The sequence below is a fragment of the Hyaena hyaena genome, unplaced genomic scaffold, assembly GCF_003009895.1.
Source record: "Hyaena hyaena isolate Hyena2069 unplaced genomic scaffold, ASM300989v1 scaffold_840, whole genome shotgun sequence".
NCBI classification, from domain to species: Eukaryota; Metazoa; Chordata; class Mammalia; order Carnivora; family Hyaenidae; genus Hyaena; species Hyaena hyaena.
Genome location: NW_024081475.1, coordinates 655,654 through 676,863, shown reverse-complemented (window position 1 = coordinate 676,863; position 21,210 = coordinate 655,654). Strand labels below are relative to the sequence as shown.

Genomic DNA, 21,210 nt, shown 5'->3' with positions numbered 1-21,210 from the left:
CCCCAGAGATCAGGAAGGTAAATTAAAAGGTTCAGCTAGCCTGATGAGAAACGTGCATCTGAGATATTTATGATCTTGATGTCCCTGAGGTTGGCTGTCCACACTAGCGAGGGGAAGGCTGGGAATGCACATCCCCGTCAAAGGAACTCTGTCTGGTCCTGATGCCATTTACTCTTCATATTTAAAAACACCGAAGGGGCGCCTGGGGGACTCAGTGGGTTGAGCGCCCGACTTGGGCACAGGTCATGATCTCACAGTTTGTGAGTTGGAGCCCCACACGGGGCTCTTGGCTGTCAGCGAGGAGCCTGCTTTGGATCTTCCGTCTCCCTATCTCTCTGCTCCTCTCCTGCTCTCCCTCTCTCTCTTTCTCTCTCTCAAAAAAAAATTCTTTTTAAATAATAAAATAAAAACACTGAATATGCATTTTTAAATTAATAATTTGGGGACCTTTCTGGCCTTTACTCTAGGATATCTGTGGAGTCCGGTTATCTTTAGGTCAGTAAAATGAGGCAAAAACAAAACCCAAAAATCAAAAAACAAAAACAAAAAACAAAACAAAACAAAAAAAACCCAAAACTCCAAAACGGAATCTCTCCAAACACCACCACTGCTCTGTGACGTGAGAAATTCCTCAGCAAATAGTTTAAGACTAGACTAACATGACCTTGCTACCCCAAGGTCTCTGTTCAAGGCTCTCCCTTCCCATCCCACCCTGTTGCAGATGACTGGACAAGCTAACGGAAGGCCACCAGCCCAGCCCCTGATGCCTTCTCTTCCACCCATGAAACACTCGGGGGAGTAGCTACACTAGCTATACGGCTCAGGTCAGAGCGTCCTGGAGCTCAGGAACACAAAGTGTGTGTGTGTGTGTGTGTACGCCACAGTCGGGGTGAGACACAAGCGCTTCGGACAACTCGGGTACCCCTTTCGTAAACCCGCCAGCAGGCTGCTGGAGATCAGCCTATTGAAAACGAATCCCAGGGAAGGCAAAGAGCCTTCCACGCAGTCGATTTTAAATAGGCCACTGCTTCAGGGTAGAAGCGTGCCTTGGAAAGGTCAGTACCTACCAAAAGCGAACACTGATTGAGAAAGAGCCTTACTGCAATTTTCCTCAAGAGGACTCGTAGCAACCGAAGGGCCTCCCCCCTCCTCCGAGCCAGCAGGCGCTTCCTCTCCTCCCACTCTTCCAAAGACTCAGGCTCACAGGCAGCGTCGGCTCTGGCTGGCTCCTTCGGTTTCCTTCGCCGGTGGCTGTCTCTTTCCTTCAGGGCCCGCCGCCTGACCCTGGCCTTCCTCCTCTTTGCCTGGGCTCTCCTCTCCTCCTCTTTTCTTTTCCTGGACAATGATGAAGATTCAGTCATTCAGAAAGTATTTATTAGGCATTTGCTCTCCTTTCCGGCTCCTTCCCCACTGCCCGGGGAGGACGGATCATTTAGGTCTCCAGGAGTCACTGGAACAGACACTGACAACTTAGGGGATAAGACACCACGGCGGGGCGCCTGGGTGGCTCTGTCGATTAAGCATCTTGACTCTCGATTCCGGCTCAGGTCATGATCCTGTGGTTCATGAGTTCAAAACCCTGCATTGGGGCTCTGTGCTGACAGCACTTGGAAGTCTCTTTCCTCCTCTCTCCCTACCCTTCCCCTGCTCTCTCTCTCAAAATAAATAAATACACTTTAAAAAGACCCCATTTGCATCAGTCAAAGCAGAAGGACACAAAATTGAGCTGGTCAGTTAGAAGCTGTACAAGAGACAGTGTACATAAGGAAGGCTACAGAATTCAAAGGAGGGGCTTCTAGAAGTCCCCACTTTCTCCAACCATAAGCAGTCCAGCTTGTGGATCCAGCTGTCACAGTGATTTCATTTCTCTCTCTTTTTTGAAATTTTTAAAATGTTTACTTATTTTTGAGAGAGAAAGAGAGAGAGAAAATGGAGGGGAGGTAGAGGGAGACACAGAATCCAAAGCAGGTTCCAGGCTCTGAGCTGTCAGCACAGAGCCCGACACAAAGCTCAAACTCACAGACTGTGAGATCATCACTGGAGCTGAAATCAGATGCCCAACTGACTGAGCCACCCAGGCACCCCAAGATTCATTTCTCTTGAGATCAAAACCTTCCATGGAGTTGGCTTCACACCGGCTTATAAAGGAAAGTCAAAGCAGTCAGAAAATCTTACGGGTGAGAACTGGTACTTACCACAGTACACTATCATAAAAACATACTGGCTTAGAAAAATACGGACTTAGGGGCTCCTGGATGGCTCAGTTGGGTAAGCATCTGACTCCTGATCTCAGCTCAGGTCATGACCTCACAGTTCGTGAGTTTAAGCCCCACGCCAGCCTCTGCACTGATGACACGGACCCTGCTTGGGATTCTGTCTCTCCTCTCTGCCCCTTCCCTGCTTGTGTTCTCTCTCTCTCTCTCAAAATAAATAAATAAACTTAAAAGAAAGAAGGAGAAGAATATCGGCTTTGTTTACAGCTGTTCTCTGAAAAACCAAACTGTTTTGGTTAGGCCCTTATGGAAACGTGGGGAAAGGGAAAGAAGGGATGATTACCTGGGTGAGGACTTAGCCAAAAGCTGGAGGATTATCTAAACTGCATGTTTAGGGGCGCCTGCGTGGCTCAGTAGGTTAAGCGTCCAACTTTGGCTCAGGTCATGATCTCACGGTTCATGGGTTCGAGCCCCGCGTCGGGCTCTGTGCTGACAGCTAGCTCAGAGCCTGGAGCCTGTTTTGAATTCTGTGTCTCCTTCTCTCTCTGACCCTCCCCTGTTCACGCTGTCTCTCTCTCTCTCTCTCTCTCTCTCTCTCTCTCTCTCAGAAATAAATAAAAACATTAAATAAATAAACTGCATGTTTAACCTGGAAATTTGGGGCAATAGTTGCCTTGACTGGGCTCAATTTCTGGCCAAGTTTCACAGACATGATCTCAATCAACTCATATCACCCTGCCAGCCAAAACAGTGAAAGGTACATGGAAGGATACTCTCTATTTCCCTTCTTGAACAGCTATAATTCACAGGAAGGATTGCAAGAATAAACATGCAAGTGGAGGGGCCAAAGGGTACAGCTTGTCTTGAGAACCCTGTAGTTGCAGCCCACTGGTACCCTCTTGGCAAACCTTTGGCCATCCAATAGCCCTTTCTAGGCCCAAGTCTCTAAACTCAAGACAAGGATAAGCTCAAAGAAATAAACACAGGGGCTCCTTAAATACACAGAAAGACCTTAGGCCAGCAGGAAATAGAATGCCAAGAAATCCATGCTTTCCTGCCTATGGGTTGGTTTGACTGCTGACCATTTAATGGAACAAAATCTTCCCATCCTATAAAGAATTTGTTTTTATTTTAAATTGTTAGGCAAGGTACAATTTGGTAAATTTGGGGTAAATTGGTATATTTGTTAATTTGGTGGGCTAGGATTTTCATTATAAAAGCCCCTGATACCCTCCCCTGCCCCCGCTTTTATAAATCCTTTCTTCCCAGATATCTTAATCTAGCCCTTAATTGTTCCCCCTGAGTACTTTCTTTTTCAGTTTCCTGTTTTCCACTGTTTGGCCATTTTGTTTTGGTACCAGCACAGTTGGAAGACTACAGGCTTCCAAAGAGCTGTCCAATCTCTGCACCAGTCCCTGCTGCCCCTCACCTCCATGTTACCTATTCACCCAAAGGGAAAAATCCCCTCATCAGAAGTGAAAACCCTCTCTGTTCAAGTCGGACTCCTTACCTTGCAGCCTTTTCCTCGTCTCTCCTCTTTTCTTTCTTCCTTTCTTCCTCTAGTTCTTGTAATTTTAGCCTTTCTTGATTTCTCCTCCTTATGGCTCCTTCGCTGAAATGTTTGGTTGTATCAAACTTAACCTGCCCACAAACAATTCAGAGTTTCATTAGAAAAGTGTGCCAGCTGGCTGGGTAAGCCCCAGGCCAGTGAGATGAAACTGGTATGTACATCACCATTCAAAACTCAATGAACTCAAAATGCCCTCTCTGCCTCCCAGCACCCACATGGTTCCGCTACTTCGTGGTCACCTGCCGAACAGCCCTGCAGAATTTCCTTTGGCAGAACCCTTGAGGAGTTCTAACATAGCTATAGATGGCCTCATAGTGTCATTTGGGGCACAGGGTCTGAGGGATGTGAGTCTATTACCTCTGGTTTGTTATAAAGATCAACTGAGTTCATGTATTTTTCTTAATCACCAGGGACAAAAATGGTCAAAAAATGGGTGGGGGTGGGGGAAGGGGCGGGGAGCAAAGATGCAAGAAAACTGACCTAATGGGATACCAAGGTCAGACTGTAGTGATTATTAAGCTACTTTGCAAATCTCAAAGCAAAAGCCAGATCGAGGTGCTACAAACAAATTTGCTTGAAAAATAAAAGGAGACAGAAATAGCCCTTTAAATATACACAAGAATGATAAACACCAAATTCACAATCACGGCTACCTTTGAGGGGAGGAAGGGGGATGGTGTCTCGTCTCACCGGTGATGTTTTCTTTCTTAAGCTGGGCAATGGGTACGTGGTTGGGCACTATAGTATGTGTTATATCTTTTGTCTGCCTGAATAGCTTCTAATTCAAAAGGATGTATTTTAGGAGCACCTGGGTGGCTCAATTGGTTGAACTTCCAACTCTTGATTTTGGTCATGATCCCAGGGTTGTGGGATCAAGCCCCATGTTGGACTCTGCACTGAGCATGGAGCCTGTTTAAGATTCTCTCTCTCTCTCTCTCTCTCTCTCTCTCTCTCTCTCACTCTTTCCCTCCCACCCGCAACATTTCTCCCCCATTTGAGCACAGTCTCTCTAAAGTAATAAATATATAAATAAATAAATAAGATCTATTTTAACATAAGTAGTTTCACACATCACACAGACACACATAATCGTACACAGGAAGCTACTTCAGCTGCAAGTCCACACATGTTCAAGACTGACTGAAAGAATAAGGAGGGTTTAGCTGCATCTTTTCCTCTGCGGGATTAAGAGGTCAAGAAAATGGCCAAGCATTGCAGACATCGATGAGGCAGCATGACTGGACAGACAGGATGATCTTGAAAGGAAAGGATCCAAGTTTGTTGAGGTTATGTCCCAGCAATTTACCTGACCAACATCCTGAAAATGTAAGCTGTTGCCCCAAGCGTACAGAGGGAGTAAACTGCTCTCCTGTGGTTTCAAACTGCATGCATCCCTCTCTCTCAGCAATGTGCCAAATAGAACAGGCATACGAGACAGTTCCATAAGGGCCAGAGGAATTCTTCGGGGCCGAGAAGCTAGGGCAGAACCCCGGATTATAACAACCGTCTCTTTATAAAACCCCTGCTGGCAGCATGCATGCTAGCAGAAAAATGTTCAAATCAGGATTATTTTTATTCCTGCACATCCATTTATCAGTGACCACACAAATCTCCACATTAGCGGTCAATCAGAGCCTGATGGGGACTAAGGAAATTTATTCTAGATGCTTCCTTTCAGCTTTTGCTCAGGACCACCTGGACAGTGGGAAATGAGAGAAATTCTGGCTCCTTCTTACCTTGATGTTACAGGCCAGAGCTTTCCCATCATCTCCTTTGAGCATTAGCTTCATACCTCGAAGGGACTCCATGGCTTTTACAAAGTCCGTCGACTCCTGGTACTGTATAAAGGCCTCAAATGTCTGCAAGCCGAAGCTGAAACCCCCAAAGCTCCCACCAGTCATCACTTCTCTGTAGGGGTCTAGCATAGGGATATCCACGTTCTTGATCTTCCCAAAGCTTTCAAAGACCACCCGGAGGATCTCTTCGCATGGCTTCTCCCCGCTGGAACCTTTAGGTGCAAACCATTTGCAGGGCAAGCCTTCAAAATATATAGAGTCGGGGCTCTTATCCTGGTCCTGCTCTTCAGCGCCATCACTCAGTGAGGCCTCCTTTCCCCTGGGGAAGCGTTCCCACTCTCCCTGGGCGTCTGTAGCCACTACTTTTAAGTCTGTTTTCAACCCGTTTAGCTTGATGATCTTCCCATGTAACTTGGCCTTCAAGATCTGAACCAAACTTCGCGTTTCGGCCTCACCCTCGAACCGGATGAAGTCCTTGGTGCTCTTGGAGAGCCGAACCGTGGTGAACTGATCAGGACAAATTAGGCTCTTAAGCTGGTCAAGAACTTCCCAGTTGGAGAAGGGCCTCATAGGTTCTGAGGTCTCTGGGAGCAATACATTGATCATCAGTTTTGCTATGGGCTTGAGGTAGAGGTGCTGAGCTGCACAGAGCTCCGTGGCCTCAGAGTTATCATACACCACGGTGACCGTCATGGTAGCCCCCTGGAAACCTTAGAGGGTGAACACAGAGAACATTTTCATACAGATGGAGCAAAACACTGATTTGGACTTTGAAGGCTGCTAGCATTCCTGGACTTCAGTTCAATTGATAGAGGAAAGCGCACTTTGGGGAGAATGAAGACAAGAGCTTACATTCGTTTCCTGTTTTAGAGGGTTTCAAAGTCTCCATATACAGTTGGCCCTTGAACAATACCGGAGTGAGGGGCACCAACCCCCTTCACCCTCACGCGGTTGAAACTCCATGGATAATTTGGCTCCCCCAAAACCCAACCACTAATAGCCTACTGTTAACCAGAGCCTTCCCAACAACAGAAACAATCGAGTGACACATATTTTGCATGTTATATGGACAATGTAGTGTATTCTTACAATGAAGTAAGCTAGAGGAAAATCAGAAGGAAGGGGAAAAAATGGGGGCGCCTGGCTGGCTCAGACAGTGGAGCGTGCAACTTTTTATTTTTTAGGTTTATTTATTTTTGAGAGACAAAGAGACACAGAGTATGAGCAGGGGAGGGGCAGAGAGAGAGGGAAACACAGAATCCGAAGCAGGTTCCAGGCTCCAAGCTGTCAGCACAGAGACCGACATGGGGCTGGAACTCACAGACTGTGAGATCACGACCTGTGCCAAAGTCGGACTGACTGAGCCACCCAGGTGCCCCTGGAGCATGCAACTCTTGATCTCGGGATTCTGAGTTCGAGCACCACCTTCGGTGTAGAGATTACTTTAAAAAAAAAAAGAAGAAGGGGCATCTGGGTAGCTCAGTTGGTTAAGTGTCTGACTTCAGTTCGAGTCGTGATCTCACAGTTCAGGAGTTTGAGCCCCATATCAGGCTTTGTGCTGACAGTGAGCAGCCTGCTTGGAATTCTCTAAGAGTGAATAAATAAACTTGAAAAGAAAAGAAAAGAAAAGAAAAGAAAAGAAAAGAAAAGAAAAGAAAAGAAAAGAAAAGAAAAGAAAAGAAAAGAAAAGAAAAGATCATAAGGGAAAATACATTTCTAGTGCTGTACTGTATTTATTTGCAAAGAAATCATGTATAAATGGACACGCACAGTTCAAATCTGTGTTGTTCAAGGGCCAACTGTACTGTGTTTCAGTTTCCGTCACTGAAAAATAGAGATTCTAGGACTTCTGAGAGGGTTCAATGAGCGAGTGCATGTGAAAGCTTTAGAATAGTGCCTGGCACACAGGAAGTTCTCAATAAATACAAGCTATGATGATTATTTATTAGTGGAAAGAGTGTTGCTTTATCTCATTTGATTCAGGAAGCAACCTGTGAGTATTTTCATGCCTGTTTTACAGATGGGGAAATTCAGACAGATACAGAAAAATCCAATAACTTGCCCATCCATCCCTTGAGACCCCAAGATTCCAAATCTCCAATCTATCGCATGATTGATCTCAAATGTCAAATCCCAGAAAACCTGGCTGGGGGTGCTACAGAAAGAAGGCAAGGGTAAAACACCCACAGTACATTCATGAACATGCACCTAATTTAGCATCCTTGGTCCAGGCTGGTTTCTAGGTCTTACCTGGACATATCCACTCATATGCCCCCAGTCTATTGACATGAACTAAACTGAACTCTAAGTTCAAATGCAGAAGAGACAACCTCCTCTAATGATCAAGTGAATTTGCCCTTGACCGAAACCCCCCCCCCCAAACATGAGTGCCTGCTGTCCCCAAGGTGAATAAGATCACAAATACTATGAATTAAGGATTTCTGCTCCTATTTGCTGACTCCAAACAGCACTTCCCAATAAAGGGTTTTTTTCTAAAGTGGATATATTCAGAATCTATAAAACCTGAGCTTCTCCTGTTTTATGTCAACTTCCAGTGTCAACTTCCGAGAGGCTGAGACTCAAGCGTATATGGCCAGATGATAGAAAGTCTAACACAAAATCCACTACTAAATCTTGGCTAACATTGTAGGTACATAATTCTTTAATAACTGTCCACAAAGGAAAACCCAAGTCAATTTCCTTGAGGAGACAAAGTTTGCGTATACTGTTTTTTAAAGGCCTACAAAGGTTATATCTAAGATATTAAGGTTCTAGAAATTCTTATAATAGCAACACTGAACTGGGACATTATGAAAACAAACATGTTCTCTTTCTCCAAAAACATTATCTAAATAGCAAAATGAAGAAAAAAATCCAGTTACTTTGCTGCAATTTGCAACCTACATGAGAGCCAACTCTAAGCTCCTTTAGGAGAAAACATTAATTTGATATTCAACTAAGAGATACTGAACTCCAAAATTTATCTACGGCCAACAGGTATTTGTTTACACCACCTCATTCAAAGCACAGCTTTTTAAAAACATTCCAGAAAAAATACACACAAAGTAGTTAATCACTTCAAAGCGATCAAGTGTGTCATGCTCTCCCCATTTATTTCAGTGACAAGCCTTTGTTTTAAACATTTTAGAATGCTTCATTTTGGATTGATTTCAAAGTCTGGGTTACATTCTTTTAAATAGCCTTGATGGAGGTCAATTTTGGTTTATCATGGATTTGATATTTAGAAATTATCAAAAATTACCTAGAATCAAGAAGGTTGCATAAAATGGTTGACTATAAAAAACTGATTTTCTTAATTGGTTTATAATGGCCTCTCCCCTCTTAAAAGGAGATTCCAATAAAGGCTCTGATTAGTTCTTTTTTAATTAGTGGGTACATCACTGGAATGAGTGTAGAACTTTGAAAGTTGACAACTTTGAGGGACAACATCCACTTGCATGTGGTGGTATAACAGTTGCAAAAGTAATCCCAGGTCTCCACCCAGCCCCATACTACGCTCTGCAATGTGACTTTGAGTTATCGCTATCAAGAGATAGAGTCGGGGCGCCTGGGTGGCTCAGTTGGTGAAGCGTCTGACTCTTGATTTCAGCAGATGTTCTAGAGCAGTCAGCCCCCAGCCAACCCACCAACTGGCCACTGACACGTGAGCAAGTGCAACAGTCCTGCCAACCTACAGACTTGTGAGAGATAATAAATCACCATCGTTTAAGTCACTAAGTTTGGGGATGGTTTGTTATACAACAATAGCTAACTGATACAAACATCTAACTCTTAATTTGTTTCAAGATATACAATTACAGGGCCGCCTGGGTGGCTCAGTCGGTTAAGCGTCCAACTTCGACTCAGGTCATGATCTCATGGTTTGTATGAGTTCAAGCCCTGCGTCGGGCTATGTGCTGACAGCTCAGAGCCTGGAGCCTGCTTTGGATCCTGTGTCTCCCTCTCTCTCTGTCCCTCCCCCATTCGCATGTGTTCTCTCTCTCTCTCTCTCAAAACTAAACAAACATTTTTAAAAAGATATATAATTCCATTTAATAGTTTTTACACAAATGAATAAAAAGTTATAAAAACCAATTCCTGGGAGAGTTTTGGGAAGAAAAAACCAGGCACCTTCATATCTTGCTAGAGACCATGTAAATCATCTTTTTCTAGAATAATTTAGCAAAACAAACCAAGATTCATAAAAATGCTCCTCTCCTTTATCAAGTAACCTGCTCTAGAAACTTATCTCAGACAAATAATTTAAAATAAGAAGAAAAAAGCATGGGGTGCCTGGCTGGCTTAGTTGGTGAAGCATGCAACTCTTGATCTGAGATCAAGCCCTGCATTGGGCATGGAGCCTACTTTAAAAAACAAAAATCAGGCGCCTGGATAGCTCAGTTGATTAAGCATCCAACTTCGGCTCAGGTCATGGTCCCACGGTTCGTGGGTTTGAGCCCCGCGTTGGGCTCTGTGCTGACAGCTCAGAGCCTGGAGCCTGCTTCGGATTCTGTGTCTCCCTCTCTCTCTGCCCCTCCCCCACTCATGTTCTCTCTCTCAAAAATAAACAAACATTTTAAAAGTTCTTAAATAAAAAAATAAAAAACAAACAAGACATGCTCAAAGCCACTTATTGTCATTTGGATACAATTTTGTGCAAATTCTGTATACACAGGAACAAAGTCCAGAAATTGAGTGACGATTTTTTTGTAAAGTTGTTTTAATGAGACATTTTACTGCTTTAATAAAACGTTTAATAGACGAATTTTTAGCCACTTGTTTAAAATTATGACCAATATACATGGACCTTATTTAAAAATTTCTTCTACTTAAAATTAAATTCACAAAGACTACCAAAAGTCATCGCCGTTTTGAGATTTAATATATGCCTCATATCCCTCCCAAGAGTGATTTCTATATAATGAAACAAATTTCTATACTTTACCCAGATCTCTCCACTTTCCAGAAGTGTAAAAAAGGCTCTTATCAAATCTGGAGAGAAATGAGTCAAATACTATTTTAAAGTGTTTGGTGAACTGTGTTTTTGACAGTTTTCAAAAAACTGGCTATCACTTCCATCTCACACTGAAGCAAAAATAAGCAGTAAATTCTGAAGCCGTAACTCAGATGACTACAGCAAACAGCAAGACAGTCTCAGTTAGCAAAGTAAACTGAGCAGAGACTGAGGAACTGACCAATCTAAAAGGGCAGCCACAGGGGCACCTGCGTGGCTCAGTCCATTAAGTGTCCAACTTCAGTTCAGGTCATGGTCCCACGGTTCGTGGGTTTGAGCCCTGCGTTGGGCTCTGTGCTGACAGCTCAGAGCCTGGAGCCTGCTTGGGATTCTGTGTCTCCCTCTCTCTCTGTCCTTCCCCCGCTTGCATTCTGTCTCTGTCTCTCGCTCTCAAAAATAAACATTAAAAAAAATGAAAAAATGAAAAAAAAAAAAAAAGGACAGCCACTCCTCAGCTCCAGCTGCAATGAGGGAAGAAGGGTTGGGGATGACCAGAACTCCTCTGTTTTCCAGAGCGACCAGAAATCCAGGTCCTTACATGAAATCTGATTTTCAGATGTTGGCAATCAATTTAAATGATTTAAATGCAGTGCAAAGTGCAAATAAACACATCTGCAGGACTCTGGCTTGCCAGTCCTTGACCTCTCTGCTCTAGAGTCTTGTTCTCAGCTCATTCTCCAGGGAGAAGACCCTACACCTGGATTAGGAAGCACCTAAGTTATTTTCTGATTTTCCCAAGAGGACCCGATTGTTCTTAAACAAACAAACAAACAAAACAATAATGACCCCCTTTAAAATTCCCAATGCAGGGGCACCAAGTCGGAGGAGCATGTGACTCTTGATCTCAGGGTGGTGGGTTCAAGCCCCAGGCTGGGGGTACAGATGACTTAAATAAATAAGCTTTTAAAAAATAAAATAAAATCCCCACTGCAAATTCCTGGATCCCCAAAATAGTAACAATAATGAATTACACAGTGGTCCTCATATCTTCCCCTGTTGTTCATGGGCTTTAAAATCAAATGTTTATGAATATTTCATCTTAAAACATTCTCCCAGAATAGGGAGCTAATTTTCCAGTCTTATTTTTTAAAAATACTGAGGCATATATCAGTTCAGAATGAACTTATGGTCCACTGAGACACTAGATTTTTTTTTTTTTTTGTATTGTTGCCAGGTTCAGTTTTATTCTTGAAGCTGCTACTTCTTCATCTTTCTCAGGGACCATGTGATTTCATGTCTCTGTTTCTCTTTTGGGTTATTGTTCCACTCTACTGCATATCCCTTTGACTAACCAATGACTTCTTTATAAAATTTCAGTGGCTCTGGACAGTCTTCCGACTGTACATCAGTGAACGCAATGAGGAGCTAGCACTTGTTCCCTTTTGATGCTTGCTTTCCCTTTGGCTTCTGGGCCACCATACCCTTCTGGCTTTCCTCACACTTTCCCAGTTGGTCCTCCTCGGTCTTCTTTCTGGGTCCCTGTTCATCTATTTTTCCCTCAGCTACTTGCTGTGCTTTGGGTTTTGCCTTAACTTTGGTTGTGCCTGTGGGGTTTTTTTTTCTATATGCAATATGTCTTCAGCAAATAAATCATGTTTAAAATGGCAGGTGTAGGGGCACCTGGGTGGCTCCATCTGTTAAGCATCTGACTCTTGATTTTGGCTCGGGTCATGATCTCCCAGATTTGTGAGTTCGAACCCCGCATTGGGCTCTGCTGACACAGTGAAGCCTGCTTGGGATTCTCTCTCTCCCTCTCTCTCTGCCCCTCCCCAACTCGTGCACACACACATACACTCTCTCTCAAAATAAATAAACACTTAACTCTCTCTCAAAATAAATGAATAAACTTTAAAAGAAAAGGGAGGGGCGCCTGGGTGGCTCAGTCAGTTAAGCATCCAACTCTTGGTTTCGGCTCAGGTCATTATCTCATGATTCCATGAGTTCGAGCCCCACATTGGGCTCCACACTGACAGTGTAGAGCCTGCTTGGGATTCTCTCTCCCTCTCCCCTTCCCTCTCCCTCTCTCTTTCAAAATAAAAAAATAAACGTTAAAAAATGAAAAAACATTTAAAAATAAATAAATAAAACAACAAGTATAGATGAGCTCTTCTTGGAATGAGAGAACATAGAACCAATCCCCATGGAAAATTAACATTTAGAAGTCAGTTAGCGGAGGAGGGATCAGCAAGAAGACAGAAGGAGCAGTGAGCCATGTATAAGTGTTTCAAGGAGGGTTAGTCAGCAGTGTTGACTACTCCTAAGAGGTCAAGTAAGGTACTGGGGCATCTGGGTGGCTCAGTTGGTGAAGCATCCGACTTTGGCTCAGGTCATGATCTCACTGTCCATGAGTTCAAGCCCCACATCGGGCTCCATGCTGACAGCTCAGAGCCTGGATGGAGGCTGCTTTGGATTCTGTGTCTCCCACTCTCTCTGCTCTCTCTCTCTCAAAATAAATAAACATTAAAAAAATTTGTTAAAGAGGTCAAGTAAGGTGAGGATAGATAAGTGTCCACTAAATTTTTTTAAGATTTTATTTTTAAGCAATCTCTACACCCAAAGCGGGACTTGAACTCACAACCCCAAGATCAAGAGTCACATGCTTTACCAACCAAGCCAGCCAGGCACCCCAAAAAGTGTCCACTGAATTTTGCAGCATAGAGGCTATTGGTGATCTTAGCGAGCATAGTTTTGAGGGCAAAATCCAGACTGTAGTAAGTTGAAGAATTTAAAAGAAGTAGAGAAGCAGAGATGATGTGTAGATTATGATTTTAAGAAACGGAGCAGGGGCACCTGGCGGGCTCAGTCAGTAGAGGATGTGACTCTTGATCTTGGGTCATGACTTCAAGCCCCACACTGGGCGTACAGCTCACTAAAAAGGAGGAGGAGGAGGGGGAAGAGGAGGAGGAGGAGAAATGGAGCAGTATCTGGAGCATATTATAGGGTCAGCTGAGGCTTTAAATATTGGTTTGTTTTTTTTTTATTTCTCAGAGAGAGAGGGGGACAGCATGAGCAGGGAAGGTCAGAGAGAGAGGGAGACACAGAATCTGAGACAGGCGCCAGGCTCTGAGCTGGCTGTCAGCACAGAGCCCAATGCAGGGCTCGAACCCACGAACGTGAGATCATGACCTGAGCTGGTCGGACGCTCAACCGACTGAGCCACACAGGTGCCCCGAGGCTTTAAGGATCAAGGGAAAAAATGTATGAGAAAGTGATTTGGAAACTGTGACTTGCTACATATGTGTAAAGAGAAATCCAGAAAGATGGCTAAGGACACAACCCAGGGGAACACCCTCATTTAGAGAATGGAGTGAAAAAGCAACCCTGAGAGGTATTTAGCTCAAGAGATAGATGAGCACTTCTGCTCTCCGTGCTTCTTCAGCGCTGGGATTCTAAGAAGGAATCTCGGGATTCCCTGACCTCAAGCCCTTTATGGCATTTACTGCATTTCACAAAATACGGTTGTGTGGATCACCTGCATCCAGAAAGGCTTGTCTTAAATACCTATTCCAGGGTCTCACCTCAGACCTACTGAATCAGAACTGCAGGGTAGGATGCCAAGAATTTGAATAGTCTTAAGCTCGTGCTGTATTGTTTTGAAATGTTTTGTTTATGAAGAATCTCACCGTAATTGACTGAACCATTCCTCCCATGGAGGGTCTGGGTTATTTTCACCTTGTTTCTATGGTGGATAACGCCTTTATCGTGTACAGTATACAAGGGGTAAGGCTGTGGGTTCTAGAACCACACTGGCCGGGTTGAATCCCAACTCTTATCACTTACTAGCTGTAATTTGGGGCAAACTGTGTAAGCCATCCCTACCTCAGTTTGCTCAATTTAGTATAAGTATCATCACACTGTATCATTTAATTGGTGCAAGGACTAAATGAGCAATTGTAAGATGCTTAAAAATGGCGCCTGGCACACCATAAACACTTAATAAATACGGGCTATTATTGTTAATAGGTAACTTTGTGACTCTAGACTCAAACTTCTGTTGAACTATTTCCTCAGGGTAAAACTTCAGGTTGGGATTACTGCATACATGGAACTTAAGAAACAAAGCATAGAAAGGAAAAAGGAGAAAAACAAAAACAAATAAAAAACAGACTCTTAAATACAGAGAACAAACTGGTGGTTGCCAGAGGGGAGGGGGGCTGGGGGACGAGTGAAATAGATAACGGGGATGGGCAGTATACTTATGGTGGTGAGCACCGGGTAGTGTATGGAATTGGTGAATCATTAATTTCACATCTGAAATTAATACAACACTGTATGTTAACTGTGCGTCAATAAAAGATGAAAAAATAATAATAAAAATATTGAGGCACGGAGAATATATGGTCCATAAGATATTAATAGCACTCTTTGGTGACAGGTGGTGACAACAGGTATTGTGGTGAGCACTGAGTAATGCATAAAGCTGCTGAATCATTATGTTGTACACCTGAAATTAATGTAACTCTCTATGTCAATTATACTTCAATGGAAAACGTATATAAAAAATATGTATCGGGGCACCCGGGTGGCTCAGTTGGTTGAGCGACTAACTGCAGCTCAGGTCACGATCTAGCGGTTCAAGAGTTCGAGCCCCACATCAGGCTCGCTGCAGTCAGCACAGAGCCTGCTTTGGATCCTCTGTCCCCCTCTCTCTCTGCTCCTCCCTCCCTGCTCTCTCTCTCTCTCTCAAATAAATAAACATTGGGGCACCTGGGTGGCTCAGTCGGTTAGGTGTCAGACTCTTGGTTTTGGCTCAGGTCATGTGAGATCAAGCCCCAATTTGCTGACAGCACAGAGCCTGCTTGGGATTTTCTCTCTCTCTGCCTCTCAAAAATAAATAAATAAACATTAAAAAATAAGTAAATAAAGCAACACCCCTTTTTTGTTTTGTTTCGTTTCGTTTAAAGATTTCATTTTTAAGTAGCCTCCACACCCAACACGGGACTTGAACCCACAACCCCAAGATCAAGAGTCACACGCTCGGCCAACCGAGCCAGCCAGGCACCCCTGAAAGCAACACTTCTGAGACCACCTATTTTTTAACATCTTTGCAAAGGCAAACGAGAGCTCCTCCAATCTTAAAAATCTGTAGCCATTCAACAATGTTTACACAGTGTGCATTCCAGCAGTGCCTTGTGTATACAGCTTTACCAAGGCATTTCACTCCACATGCTCCCAATGCCGGAATATTTCTAGCAGAATCTCAGAGAAAAAGACTGCTCTCTCTGGTCGTCTGTCCACCTCATTGTCCTTGCCTCTATGCCCAGCGGCAAAGCTGACCAAATGGCAGGAGAATAAGGAAACAGAGAAAAGAAGCCAGTCTCGAGATGTTCTCGCAAGTGTAAAATGGTTGTTTTAACCGGCAGTGAAAACCCCCGAAATTCCGCATTCAAGGTCACGCAAATACGTTCCTTTACTCAGAAGATACTTAGATTCCTCTGCTACATCTCAGGACTCTTAGATCTGAAGTATAACTTGACAACTTTAAAAGCATTGAGTCATAAGCAAAAGTGTCCATCGTTCATTCTCCCTCGCTTTCGCTCACACTCATAAATATTTGCTATCAGAGAGCCAGAAAAACCGTTTCAATGAGGCATGTTTTTAAAAACAGTGGGAAAAAAGATAGGACCATCTGCACAACTCCGTATCCTCTTTCAAAGCAGCTCTTTGCTGCCTTTGTTCTCCGGGCCTTTGAACCTTTAAGCTAGTCATTTTGAAGGCATTTAAGATGTATAAATTTATATCAACATATTGATAAGCAGTGGGGCAGCCAAGATGTATATGGGTCAAAGCAACCTAGCCAATTTGCAGGCTCCTGGCTAGTACCGAGTCCCAGTGAGCCTTGACCAAATAGAAATACTCCCTGGCTCTCCAGCCAAGAGGTCGTGGATTAAACATTCATGTTTTCTGACACATCATTAGCCCCAAACAGCAATTTTAAAACCGAGGCTGACCATAGGCTTTGATCTTGGAAAAATTAAAGGTCACATAATTAAAATGAGTGGCAGTCAGTGTCACAATAACAGGAATAGAGCCAATACAGGACCCACCGAATGACTAAATTCCCAAATCAAGATGGTCCTAGAGGGCTTACTGAGGCCCTGGGGGCTTTGAGAACAGACCAAAAGGAGCACAGCCATTCAGCAGTGATAAATTAGCACCCATACTGGAGTCCTACTGAGAGAGAACCTCTTCTGTCTGCACCCAAAGAAAATCTGTTCTAAGGTGTAGTAGGAAAATTTTTTTATTCTGTAAGTTTCAGGCGAACAACAATGTAATCCGACATGCGTATGCAATACAAAGTGATCACTCCCAAAAGTCGAATTACCATCTAGCACCCTACAACTGACCCCCTTTACCCCTTTTCCTCGAAGCCCGTCTCCTTTCCCCTCTGGTAACCACCGATCTGTTCTCTGTATCTGTGAATTTGGTTTTGCTTTGTTTTGTTTGCTTGCTTTCATGTGGTTTGGTTTTTAGATTCTACATCGGAGTGAAATCGTATGCTATTTGTCTTTCTCCTTCTGACTTATTTCACTCAGCATAATACCCTCAAGGTCCATCTATGCTGTTGTAAATGGCGAGATCTCATTTTTTATGGCTGAGTACTATCCCATTGTGTGTGTGTGCACATGCATGCGCATATATGTATCTCCCACATCTTCTTTATCCATTCATCTATCAACAGACATGTAAGCTATCTCCCTATCTTGGCTATTGTAAATGATGCTGCAATCAATATAGGGGAGCATATCTTTTCAAATTAGTGTTTTCATATTCTTCAGATAAATAGCCAGGGGCAGACTAGCTGGACCATAGGGCAGTTCTAGTCTTAATCTTTTTTTTTTTTGAAGAAACCTCCATACTATTTTCCACAGTGGCTTCACCAATTTACATTCCCACCAACAGTGCACAAGGGGTCCCTTTCCTCCACCTCCTCGCCTTATCTCTTGTCTCTTATAGGAGCCATCCCAACAAGTGTGAGGTGACAGAGCATCAGGGTCTTGATTGGCATTTCCCTAACAGTACAGGAAGTTTTGACCTCGAAGCGAAGAAACCTGGATTCATGTTAATTCATCTCTTTGGGCAACTTAATTTCCTGTTTTCATTTCCCTACTTCAAGAGATCATACCAATACTTTGTCTGATAATGTTGGTAAAAGCGAAGTGTTTCCAAAGCCAATAAAAAGAAATTAACCCAAAGAAAGATTTGTAGGAGGCCTTTCCATGCAAATGGGTTTACCTAACTCTCTGTGTTGCTGAGGACAGAAGCAAGGGAGCTCTTTCGGGAGGGGGGGAGCTATTTTTTTTAAATATGCCACAGATCGGGGAGCAGACCCAGCTGACCAAGCCTTTGGTCTCTCGCCCCCTTCTTCAGCCCCAGAAACATTCCTGAACACCCCAGCCCTTTCCAGGCACTTCCAGCCAGGAACACAACTTTATATCTTGGATTGATTTACCACCAGGCTACTAAAGTAGACTTCTTGCCTTCTCTTCTCCATGTTATAAAATAAAAGCTACCAGGGATCTAAAGCAAGTGGCCACGTAGCTTTCTGTCTCACTCCCTGAACAGTTGGAACATTCTCTGTGGGAAACGCGTATCACGAAGGCACCCGTGTTCTACTTCTCCGTTTTCCCTTCGCTGCCTGAAAATAACCAGCAAAATCCCTGCCCGCAAGGCGCCACCTACCGGGGAAAAGCCACTGCTACAGGAGACCGTGCCTGGCACAGCTCAGCAGCTTCTCAAAGTGGGAGTAGTTCGCGACCTTTTTTGAAATCCTAAGGCAAATTTATCCGAATACAAGTCCTGCAAAGAGGATATTACCCGATACCTTATGGCGAAAATGTGATCAAGGAAGGAAAGATTGGAGAAGCCACAATGCACGTGAACTCTTCATGGCAGCCTGCTGTGCCGTGGCATCTTGACCACGGAACGCTGCCAGCGAGAAAGAGGTGCCAGGTCAAAAGAGGATGGAATGGTTTTGAAAAACAAGACAGCTGTATACTTATGACTTGTAGCATCAACAGCTAAAACAGATGTGGAGGCGGTCAACGCATTGCTCATTTTTCGCGCTGACGGCAAATTCCTACAGAAGTTCCATAGAGAGAGAAACTCTACAGAAGCACTAGAGAGACTGGGTATATATTTGGTTAGCTACTCCCCTCCTCTAGGGATGTGCATTTTCCAATTACTATTATTACTATTATTATTATTATTATTATTACTATTATTGAAAGAGTGCTACCCAGGGGCGCTTGGGTGACTCAGGCAGGTGAGCGTCCAACTTTCGATTTCGGCTCAGGTCATGATCCCAGGGTTGTGGGATGGACCCCCTCATCAGTCTCTGTGCTATGTGGGGCCCACTTAAGATTCTCTCTCTCTCAAATTAAAAAAAAAAAGAAAGAAAGAAAGAAAGAGCACTATCCTTCCCAAAGGAGCACCACTACCATGCTATACTACTAGTATGGGAAAGAGCACTACTCTGAACATCTTTGTACACATTTTTTTAACAAACTCTTTCCTCAAAACATATTACCACGTCAAGGGGCAGGAGTGAGCTTATGAGGCTCATGACATATTGGCAAATTGTTCTTGTGAACGATTATGACGATTTATCGCGACCTCAGCCCTAGTAACATGCCCGAGTCTCTTGTAGCCCTGCTGACCCTGGATCGTTACCATTTTTGTTTCTGCCACCTTTACTAGTAGGTAATGGCAACTTGGAGTGGCTTGAATTTGCATCTCATTTTTATGAAATTAAATAAAAAAGTAAAGATTGGGTCCCGCTTACGCTGACATTCAATAGCCTATTCAATGTCTCCAAGCTGAAGGTTTCGTTCGCGTCCCTAGCGAACAAGTGCAACAGATCTCTTCATTTCCTTGCCCCCTAAACTGCCCTCCACGCTGAACTTGACCCCTCCAACCCCGCCTAGAGAGTTCCATCTTCCTTAACCGATTGAGCCACCCAGGCGCCCAATTAGCATCTTCCTAAACACAGCCACCCACCCAGCTCAGGCTCAAAACCAGGAGCTGTCCTCCCTCCCCCTCACCTTCAACCCATCAGCAAGTCCTCCTGACCCCACCTTTACCACGTTCCGAGGCCACCTCCATCACCGCTGCTGCTCCTCGGGTCCAAGCCAGCGCCATCGGGAACCTGGATGACCGCCACAGCCTCCCAACCAGTCTCTCCTTGCTGTCCTTGCCCTACAGAGTCTATGCCAAGTGCCAGCCAAAATGATTTTTTGTTTTTAAACCTCAAATCAGATTGTGTTGCTCTGTTCAAAACCCTCCAGTGGCTTTTCATCATGCTCTGAACAAAATTCAAACTGCTTACCCTCAAAATCCAGCCCCCGCCTGCCCGGTTCAACACACTGTGTACCCCTTGTTCTCTCTCCACCCAGCCTTTTTACCATTCCTCACAGTTCCACCAAGTTCACACTCCACAGGGCCTTTGCACCTACGGTTCCCTCTGGCTGAAGTGCTCTCTCCCCTAACATTTTCTCGTGGCTGGCTCCTTCTCATTTCTCACATTCGGCTCAAACGCCACCTCCTCTGAGAAGCCTTCCCAGCACACTATCTTAGACAGCATGACTGCCCCCCACCCCTGTCATGGTGAAGCAGAGCACCCCATCTTATTTTCAGGGGGACACCAAAATGCTCGATTATCATGTGCATGAGTTCCCATGGTTTTTACCTGCCCCGCCCCCACCCCCGGTCTGGAAGTTCCATGAGGGCTGCCACTGGCATCTGTCTGGGTCACCAGTTGATCTTCAGAGCCTAGAATGGTGCCTGGCACATCGCAGGAACTTTACAGTGCTAAACCTTAACCTATGACAACATGAATAGCAGCCGCCTCAAGAGGAGCTGCAAGATGCTACAAAGCTGGCTTGCGTGCTCCTTCAGGCTCTTGGAGCCATCAGTGAGCGAATGTCATCGAGATCAATTCAAGTGTACCTACCAAGTGACGAATCCGTTTGACACACTCTGGAGGTTACAGCAAGGAGTTGCCCTCGAAGATCAGCGTCTAGAGAGACAAAGAAATGAAGACGATTAACTGGAAGCTGAGGAAGCAAACGGTGAACGTAATGATGAAGCAGAGGGTATTTCCGGGTCACAGAGAAGCGGAAAGGGTTTGAACAGCCTTTCACGTGAAATGAGTGTTCGAATCCCTGGGGATACGCAGCCAGGCGGGGGGGGGGGGCAGGTTTTGAATTTGCTGGTAACTGCTCCCTTCAAGAGTGTTGGGACACACGTAGGAACAGCTGGTTGTCATTGTCACAGGCACTGGCACAGAGAAGGGCACTGTGCCATTTGGTAATCTGGGGGCCAGGGGGGCTACAGGTCCTGCAGCACCTGGACAGACCTACACAAGGGAGAACGCTCCGCCCCAAATGGCAACGCAGAAATGGCTTGAACCCGGGGCGCCTGGGTGGCTTAGTCGGTTAAGCGTCCGACTTTTGCTTAGGTCATGATCTCGCCGTTCGTGGGTTCGAGCCCCGCGTCGGGCTCTGTGCTGACTGCCAGCTCAGAGCCTGGAGCCTGTTTCAGAGTCTGTAACTCCCTCTCTCTCTGACCCTCCCCTGCTCACGCTGTCTCTCTCTCTCTCTCTCTCTCTCTCTCTCT

At 44.6% G+C, this 21,210-nt stretch overlaps 1 protein-coding gene across 1 annotated transcript in view; it reads right to left on the bottom strand.

Moving 5' to 3' along the window:
- LOC120222126 (A-kinase anchor protein 17B) overlaps positions 1 to 21,210 on the bottom strand; it is a 28,601-nt gene that overhangs the window by 3,711 nt on the left and 3,680 nt on the right. Inside the window, exons 2-5 of the mRNA XM_039219825.1 lie at positions 20,546 to 20,611; positions 5,520 to 6,289; positions 3,724 to 3,854; positions 1,101 to 1,335 (exon numbers count right to left, since the gene is read on the bottom strand). Of these exons, the coding sequence (XP_039075756.1) occupies positions 1,101 to 1,335; positions 3,724 to 3,854; positions 5,520 to 6,272 (1,119 nt within the window). The 5' untranslated portion in view covers positions 6,273 to 6,289; positions 20,546 to 20,611. The remainder of the gene's footprint in view (positions 1 to 1,100; positions 1,336 to 3,723; positions 3,855 to 5,519; positions 6,290 to 20,545; positions 20,612 to 21,210) is intronic.